This window comes from Oryzias melastigma, linkage group LG7, assembly GCF_002922805.2.
Source record: "Oryzias melastigma strain HK-1 linkage group LG7, ASM292280v2, whole genome shotgun sequence".
Taxonomy (NCBI): domain Eukaryota; kingdom Metazoa; phylum Chordata; class Actinopteri; order Beloniformes; family Adrianichthyidae; genus Oryzias; species Oryzias melastigma.
The window spans coordinates 15974112-15983580 of record NC_050518.1 but is presented as its reverse complement, the minus strand read 5'-3'; the positions used below and the strand labels follow the sequence as shown (position 1 = coordinate 15983580).

Genomic DNA, 9469 nt, shown 5'->3' with positions numbered 1-9469 from the left:
ATTTGACACCAAAAACCGTCTTTTGATTGATGACCCCTTCCCGAATGAAGGGAGAGAGTCAAAATCGTTCTGTCTCCCAAAAATCCACACATTTTTTGTTAATCACTAATGTGCTTTCACTTCTTCACCCATAAGGACCCATGGTGACATCAATAGCTTCTTTTCCATCATACGTATGTGCGAAACTTTGAGATTCTTCAAGTGTTGAAAAAACAATGTTCTAGAATGTCATTAGAGTTTAGATGGAGACTGAGGGTTCTCCATATTCGCGGAGGTCTCTGGCCCCTAACCACCAGGAACAAGGAGGAATTCTGTATTTTCATCTCTACAGTCTGTTTAGATACATCATATTTGTAAATAGCTGTATTTTATTGTGAAAAATGTGTTATATTTTGACCGGATTTTCTCGTGTGTCTTGGTGTGAACTACACTATGGTTAAAAAGGGCGCTAAATGGAAGCGGCCTCCCTTCCGCGCCGCTTTGGGGCGTGAACTCGGTGTAAGCGCTGTATCCAATCATGTGACTCATTTTAGTCAAAAAATTTGCTTTTATTACAGTTTTGCAAAATATGTAAATTTCGATACGCCACTAACACTCCCTCCTCCAAGCGCAAAAACCTTTTTTTAGAAATGTGAGTTTTTCGAAATTGCTGTGTTTCCATTATCCAATACAATATCCCAATTTGCACAATTTTATTGTCAATGGAAACACTGAATTTGATGAGGTAATTTAATATACTTATTTTTTAATGTTTAATGAGACTTTAAATTATACAGTTTTTTTTTTTTACCTGCAACATATGAAAACACAACAAGAGTGTATTAGCAAAACAGTCTTTTATTAGAAATGTCTTGTATAAAAATGACCATGCTTAACACATTTTTCTTTTTTTCTTATAGTTTTTCATAAATATCCAGGCACTGTAACTTTTTTGTAAATATTTTTCCTATTTTTGAAATAATTCAGTACATAAAGCAGACATTATCAATCCATTTTAATAACATACATTGACTTGCCATTGAATTTCAGTCAGCACTTACATATTCAGCTTTTTTATTATTATTATTATTATACAGTGTTTTATAAAAATAAGAGTTTGTTGCCCAAAAAAGAAATTAAAAAAAAAGCGTAAATCATCAAATTCACAAACACAAACAATCTCACAAACAATACTTGATCTAATGATGAGAAACATTTGCAGCAAGACTTTAGACTCATTGAAGCTGATCAAAACAGAAGTTATTATTCATTTTCTGCAGTAGTTTTCCTTCTGGATGGGATGCCTTTTCCTCAAATTGTGCACGGCTTTCTTTTTATGGGCTCTAACATGCAAGATATAGTTTTTTTTTTTTTTTTTTTTTTNNACACTGAATGAGACAAATTCAAGAGCTACATTGATGGTGGGACAAGGGATACAACATAAGAGACTGCAGATCTGTCTGTTGATTGTACATTTAATGGTGAATTGTTTTTTGTTGGTTATTAAAGTTCAAATCTGATACAAATGTAATGGTTAAATAAAAAAAAATCCTCTGACGTGGAAGAATGGCAGGAGTACAACAACAGGAATGAGGCACAAAATGAAGGCACTGGCCCTTATTTATCAACGTTGATGCTTTTTTCAATTGGATTGCTAAAATATTTAGTCAAATATTGAACCATTATTGGTTCTACATGAGTTTGGCTTAGACTTAAGGAGTTTTATACCAACACAGGTAGATCAATGTGTGAGGATTAAGAGAAAAGGATAGTTAAGACCTCCTACCAGTTGAACTGCATAGTGAAAAAGGTGGTTGTTCCTGTTCCTCAACTCAATGAGGACATGTAGGTCTGTTGGTTTCTACTGGCAAAAATAGGAACTCTCATGAAGACCCTCTGTAGTTTCCCTTAACTACTATCACTAAAAAAATTGACCCTTTGTCAAGGTTAGAGTTTTACAACCATTTTGCGATCAAGATATTCATACTGGCGAACTGTGTACAGTATATCTTGTTTGATACTCCATGACTTCCTAGATTGTTTTTTATTTTAACCTTAAGAAAATCGAACTGTTATAAAAGAAGATAAAAGATTTTGGAGAAAATGTCAGATTCTGGTTGATGGGTCCTTTTAGTGAACCCTTTAACTCCAGAGATGTCACCAGTGACATCTAAATAATACTCTTTGATGCACCCATGGTACATCAAAGAGTATTTGAAGTACCATTTGAAGTACCATTTAATGTACCATTTGAGGACCAATCAACATTAACCTGCTGATTCTGATAAAACAATTATGATAAAAAATTAGCTTTTTTTTTAGAACCGATGTCTGATATTTTCTGGCCTCTTGCTGCAGATACTCATAAACAACCGATATTTTTTAAATACTCAAGAAAAAATATTTGCAAGTAAAAAGTAAGAGCAAATGGCTCTTATGTATTCCAACAAATCTGCAGTGCTTGTTTTAAAAAATAATGAAATAACAGGTAGCATAAACACTATTAACTTTTTCAGTCTGCCAAACATCTGTAAATAGAGAAAGTACATTTCAATGGCCATTGCAAATGTTAAGACTTCAACTTAAATAGTAATGTAATAAGAACATTTTTATATACAAATAATGCCCAATTTAAGTGTATAATTATCTGTAAATTTTATCTGCAATTTCTTTTCTTTTTAGAATTATCGGCAGGGCGTCATAATGTCCATTATCAGACAATAATTATCAGTAACTGATATTATCATGCAGCTCTACTTTTTATATTTGTTTTGCATTGAGATACAAAACATTACGAATGTTGAGTGCTGCAAAACGACGCAAAGCCGCTTTTAGAATCAGCTGGTTTACGTTGAATGCATACATGATTGAAGAATCACGGTAGACGAAAGAGTGCAACACTGGAGCAAAAGTTTTAATGTAAAAGGGTTAATTGCTATAAGAAAAAATACTAATTATCAGCCTGCTGCCTTCAGTTTTCAGTTTTACACCAATGAAAGCATCAGTATATACTGTAGAGAAGCAGTTGTTGCTGTCTGTCATTCTCATAGGTTTACTGTATTTTTTAAATGTTTCAACTCCCTGTTTTACAAGAACAGCAATGTTTATATCCTTGCATGTTAGAAATCAACTTTACATGCATTGTTTCTCTTTTTAGAGGAGTTGCAAATAATAAAACATAACCGGCTTTGACTTCAGTTTTTAAAGTTGTTATCTAAATGATTGGTAGATGTGTATTATTGTTGTGGATTTAAATCCAACATAATTTTGGCACAATTTAAAGTTTTATATTTCACAGCTGTCAAGCAAGAAGGTGGAATGACTATGATATGGGCTTGCTTTGAGACCACAAACTTTATATGTTGATTTTTTACAGTTTTCTTGAGCAGTATGTGGGGAAGTTTGTATGACATTCCTGATGATACTGATCCACTATCTACAGGATTGAAAATGAAGATTTTATTTAATGCAATGACACAACCTATGCCCCTGTTTTTGATAAAAGATAACAGTTTACAAGTTAAAATTATTTCACATTTCAAATGAAATAATTTTTTTCTAAAATGAATCTAAGTTAATAGTTTTCTTGTTTAAAAGCATCCCTGAATAATGTTGCATTTCCTGCACCTAGACACTTACTAAATCATGTTATAGCAGAGACACACGGTCATACAATATTTATTACCCATTCAGTAATAATCCCGTCTGGGTAGTCCATCATAGGTTATGAAAAGCAAGAATACTTATGTATTCATACCGACCAATATATTATACAACTTCACTGTCCTACAATAACACATTTGCCATAACTTAGGGGCAGAATACTCTGTCTCCAGTGAATTACTTTTATGATAAAAATGAACACGATACTCCTTAAGGCAGAGCTAAACTCTGTTGGGAAACTGTTAGAACCGTCTTTACTGCAGTAAAAATCACAGGAATACCACTATAAACTGGTTTTAGTATTTGACACATGCTATGTTTGTATGAAAAACGTGATAAATAAGGGCCATTATGTTAACAAAATGCATTTTTCAAACTCCAAATCTTTACTGTAAATGCTGTTGATGTAAACTGTGAATCTGGTTTTTGTTGGACTCCTTCTCCTCACTCAAACCATCCACCCAAACACAACATCTCCAACGTGAATGACAACCAGGACAAATGTTGCATTCCATAGACGTCGACGACACAACACGGTACGTGTGATGCTCCCATCAGCATGCTCTGGGACTGTACACTAGGTTTCCCAAAGACAATGGCGTCATCGATAGAAATATGAAACAGTTAGAACACAACCGAGACGACCCCCCCGCAGCTTTGTCTTTATGCGTTTCACAAACGTTGTGGGTACACTGACTGTGCGGTTGTAAGGCATGAACAGTTTGGAGAGTACTGCAGCGTTGAAGTCCACTAAAACCTGTAACCAAAAATAATTGCTGCATTTTCTATATTTGCTGGCGAGCCCCCCCCCCCTCGCCAGCTCTATTTGACTGAACGATTCTTATCTGTTTTTCTCAAAACGGACAATTGAGCCTCAGAGAGAACTGAGACGGTGTGCTATACACTTCAGAGGAGGCTACAGCAGGTCCACTTAGTTTGCATCTGAAAGCACAAGTGACTGACACCCGCTTGTCTCAGACATGGGGGGAGGAAAGAGGGAAATCTTCTGTTTCCTACCATTCTACGTCTGACATCTCTCTCCTCCAAGCTCCTAATATATCCTCCATTTTGGCATGTGAGCCTTTAAGATTCCATAAAAAACAATCTTACATCCTTCAAGTATGACAAATTCCCATCTTTCCACCCCCTGTATCCTAACAAAATTCCAAACACAGGGGATTCCTCCGGCAGGCCGAGGTCTTCCTGGGTCTTCACTCTCTTAGATGGCGTGGTTGCTGTAGCTTATGTATGTCTGCTTCGAAGCCAACGCTGTAAGTGAGGGCGATGGAGAAAAAAAACAAAGAGTTAATATGTAGTAGCTAAGCTTTAAATAGGCATGAAAAGCTCATCTGTAGGAATCCAAATTGATGTGAGGATCTATTTATGGATGACTTAATTATCTGAGCACATGTGGAACCAATCGGCACAGCAGAATGTGAAAGGGCTCTCACGAAAATATCTGTTCCCCATGCACATTTTCAAAGATCCACTCCGAGGGAAATTGTGTTGAACATTTTTTGATGGTGGAGGACAAATATAAGGAAATAAGGATTTAAATAGCATTTCTGAGTATTTCAAAACTGTGTGAATCAGGAACAGACAGAAAAATGCTGTTTAAAAGAGAGGGTGATGTAGAAAACACGCTGCCACGAGGGGAATGGGGGCGGGTTGCTTTGCTCCAACAGTCCCGCCCACAATTCAGAGGCGAATTACTAATGAACTACTGCCAATTTTGAAAAAATATTTAGTTTGCTGCTTAAATATGAGCTAAACTCCAAATTAGCCCAAAAAACCTTAGTAGAGGCCAAATTAGCCAAAAAGTTAGCATAGCTCATTGCTTAAATACTAGCTAAACCCCAAATTCCTCAGTAAACTAAATGAGTAAAAAATGTTAGCCTGTTTCTAAATAGATGCTATAGTCTTAATTAGTAGATAACACACTTGTGAAAAACATTAGCATGTTGCTAAACTAAACTCCAAATTAGCATAAAAAACCTCAGTAGATGCCAAATTAGCCAAAAAGCTGCACATGGCTTAAATACAAGCTAAACTTCAAAATGGCCTTAAGTTCTTCAGTAAACTAAATTAGTCAAAAAGGTTAGCCTGTTGCTAAAATAGAAGCTAAGCTCTAAATTAGTCTAAAAATCTCAGTAGATAACAAATTAACCAAAACTTTAGCATGTAGCTAAAATATTAGCTTAACTCCACAATTTTTGAAAATTACTATAAAAGATGAAAACATAGCCCATTAATACATTTAAAGGCTTACTGCTAATCTACTTAAAATTTTGACTTTGTTTTTACATTTTTGCTTAATATTCAACACTATAAAGTTTACGAACACCAAAAATACAAGCAGCAATGTCCTGAACAAGCTGAATGTTTTGATATCAAGATTGCTGAAATCACTGAAAGTGTGATTGAGTTTTTAACGTGCCGAAAAACATACAGAAAGGAGTAGGAGAATCACTGTTGTGTGAAGCATTCACACATTAAAACATAACTAAAATAGAACACAAGATGGTCGGAGTGAGTCTTTAAGGTAGAAATTTAAGGTTTGTACATTATAAAAAAAAACAACACAGAAAGTATTTAGAAAATTCACATGAAAAAAGATGATTCTTCCCTAAAATGTTAATTTCTTGTTTATGTAATCCCAGTTTCTCATACAACCTCCTCAAATTCCTCAACAGAAGAGCAACCCATACCCACCTCTACATGTTTCTGGATGTTCTGGGAACTCCATTTAGAATTTAGTTTGTAGCATGCAGCAAGTGGTGCACATTCCAGTGAGATTCTACCACAAGTATAACAGTGTGGTACGCTGCTATACTTGTGGTCCCAAATTCAAATAACTGTTTTGTCAGTTGATAAAAATGTATTTAGCTAAAATACATTTTTAAAACTAATTTAATTAAATAAAAGTATATACATACCACAAACCATGATTTTAACACTGTGTATTGATTAAAATGCAGAGTCGCCAACATCAGTGTGAAAGTCTGCAGGTACATCCTTTTTTAGATAACATTATCTTTCCCTAGTGTTTTTGAAGTGTCCAGAATGCATTTTAGGATGCACCAAGTCGTTTACAACCCTAGTATGAAATGCACTTGTAGCCATTCTGCAAGTTTCTCACCACATGCAAATAAAGTGTGGGCCACAGACGGATCATGCACCGGTCAGAGCATTGTCATGGTGTTCCTACTGTAAGGTTTCATGGCAACAAAACAGTTTATTTTATTTTGAAAATTCTATTTATGTTTTACAAATTTCAGTTTGAACTTAACACTAATGTTTATGTAGTTATTTGACAAGTGTACAGTAAAACACATAGACTTCCAGCAAATAAAAATGTTTGTTAACAGGTAAGGATGTAACGATTCTTCGTGAATCTTTAAAAAAAAAAAAAAAAAAACAGATTCAAACACGTCATGTTAATCATTGCAGAAAATAAAAAAAATCGGTCTCGGCCTGTGCTGAAATTTAAAAAAATGCAGAGCAGATGACATTTCTCCATGCGGGCTTGATGTGTGCGGGCACGCCTGCATGTGTTTAGCGTATGGATGGCCTCCTAGGAAATTCCCTCAGCTCAAAAGTTTCACATGAGTCAGTCCCTCCAGGATTTTGCGATGTTGCGATGGCAACTATTAATGCAAATTCAAGCAAATTCAAATCCAAGATTTGGTTGCAGGTTCCTCACCCTGCAACGTTTTCATTGCAACTTTACTGCAACTTTGACCAGTCTACCGTGACAACAGTCATGGGTGACGACGCAGCTTTGACTCCTTCCTGGGAGCCGTGCTCTTTTTTTTTATTAACTCTCTATAGCTTTGTCTTTTTTTCTCTGCAAACTGCGCATGAACAGTGATTTGCGCTGAGTGGAAGCGCAATTGAGTGTGCACGCAGCAGCTGGGGGAGGTTGCACTGAGCGGGCGCGAAGCGGTCTGTCATACGTGGGGCACAACAGGAAGAGAGTATAACAGGATTTGTGATCATATCAGTATTATGTATAATTATTGTTTATTTGTATTGAATCCTCTCAGTTAGTAGGAAAACAGACAGTTTGATATAAGGGGCAAAAAGGAAACATACTTTGCCTTAAAATACCTTTAATTCATTGTGTTGAGAAAAAAAATGGAAAAATTGGAAATCATGACTTTAAAACTCTGAATCCAATCGAATTGTGGCTTGATGGAATCATTACCTCCCTGTTAACAGAGAATCTGAACTGTGATGTTCGATATTCAGATCGATAGTATTGACACAGATGAATCATCTGTGTTCCTGTTCTTGGCCGTGGACCACGCCTCTGGCTTATCTTGGCTATGGACCTTGCCCCCACCTGTCCCCCTGTCTTACCTGGATGAACACTATTCAAATACGTAGTTATAGAGTTAGATAAGCTAATTCCTTTTTAACAGTCCTGGTAAAGTGACTGTCTGTCTTGGAAGAGGATCCCTCCTTCATGTGGGCATCCCTAAGGTTTCTTCTTTTTTTTTCCTGGAATCTCAATAATCTTGCACCAGGTTCTACTTCGATATATGAAAGACTTGGTGTCAGAATTCCACTGGAAACAAACCACAATAATTCATTTCATCTGAATTATCAATTTTGAAATGGTTGGGACTTCTAGAAATGAAAACTTGCCTAAAATGCACCTAAAACTTGTGCGTTGACGCGAATGTTTTCAACGTAGAAGCCTAAAATACACATATATATGCTTTTACATAGATATTTTTATTGGAAGTGGTTGTTTGGACGTATGTTGCCAAGGCCAAGTGTGAACATAGACAAAACAACTGAACTGTAAAAAGATTCTGATAAAATTGGCGACTGTCACAAATGCTGTGCACATGTGTGCTGGTGTACTATCCTGCACACATTTTCCGTGCAAGTGTTTGTGTCATATTTTAAGTTAAACAGTTCTCACTGAGCGTGCTCGATGGTGGTAATCACGCTACCAATCTGCCTATCTGCCCATAGCAGCCTTACTTGATTGAAAATGTCAGAGGGTATGAATCCAATCAGGAGACGGCTGAAAGCCAGAGTTGGCCTAAAGTGCTGTGGAGGAGAGATGTTTAAGGGTAAATATTTCTGTAAATTCGTCATGGCCATGTTGGCTAGTGGGGGGGTGAGGCCTGTGTGAGGGAGGGCATGTTCCTGCTATTTCATCTAAAGCATCACTTCCATGGGAAGCATTGATAAATGAACCTTATTTGAATATTTATGTGCTGCGAGGCTAAGATAAAGAATAGATGGTCCAGAAAGAATTGGAGCTGGCAGACCCATCTGTCTTCTCCTGTTCACTCTTATTGTTGCTGTTGTCCCATTACTACAAATTCCTCCTTTTGTCAACAGGGGTAACAAATTGCACGGGACACGTAGCTATCGCTCGTCTCCTCCATTCAGACGAGAGTGGTATCATCTTCCCATTGACGGGCTACACCGTGCTGATTGGCCGTTTTATAGCACCGCACACAAATGCTGTCTATCTCCGCTCGTTTCTGCCGGTTGAGGGTGGATGGGTGAGCGTGCGAGGACAGCCTTGTGTCATTCAGGGCTGCTGCATTTTAGCCAGGGTGATCTGTGCATTTTTATCAGCAGGCACATGTGCTGTACAGGTGATGCAAAGAAGTTAACCCTTTTACACCGGAGCTTTAGCTCCAGTGTTGACATTCTTTTATGTCTACCGCAACTCTTCAACCGTTGATGCAACTGAGGTAATTCCAGCTGATTCTGTCATAGAGGCTTTGTGTCATTATGCAACACTTTATATTACTAATGTGAAAAGCCACATTTGCCCCCATTGGAATCAGCTGATTCA

The 9469-nt window shown here is 36.8% G+C and overlaps 1 protein-coding gene across 2 annotated transcripts in view; it reads right to left on the bottom strand.

Annotated features, from left to right (window-relative positions):
• Nucleotides 1-1364: 1364 nt before the first annotated feature.
• The window catches only part of LOC112159318 (metabotropic glutamate receptor 4), a 219613-nt gene continuing 211508 nt past the window's right edge, over nt 1365-9469 (bottom strand). For both annotated transcript variants that reach the window (XM_024293331.2, XM_024293328.2), the window contains one exon: nt 1365-4911. Coding sequence is in view for 1 of the 2 variants with exons in the window: in XM_024293328.2 (XP_024149096.1) it covers nt 4862-4911 (50 nt within the window). In the remaining variant the exon portion in view is untranslated. The remainder of the gene's footprint in view (nt 4912-9469) is intronic.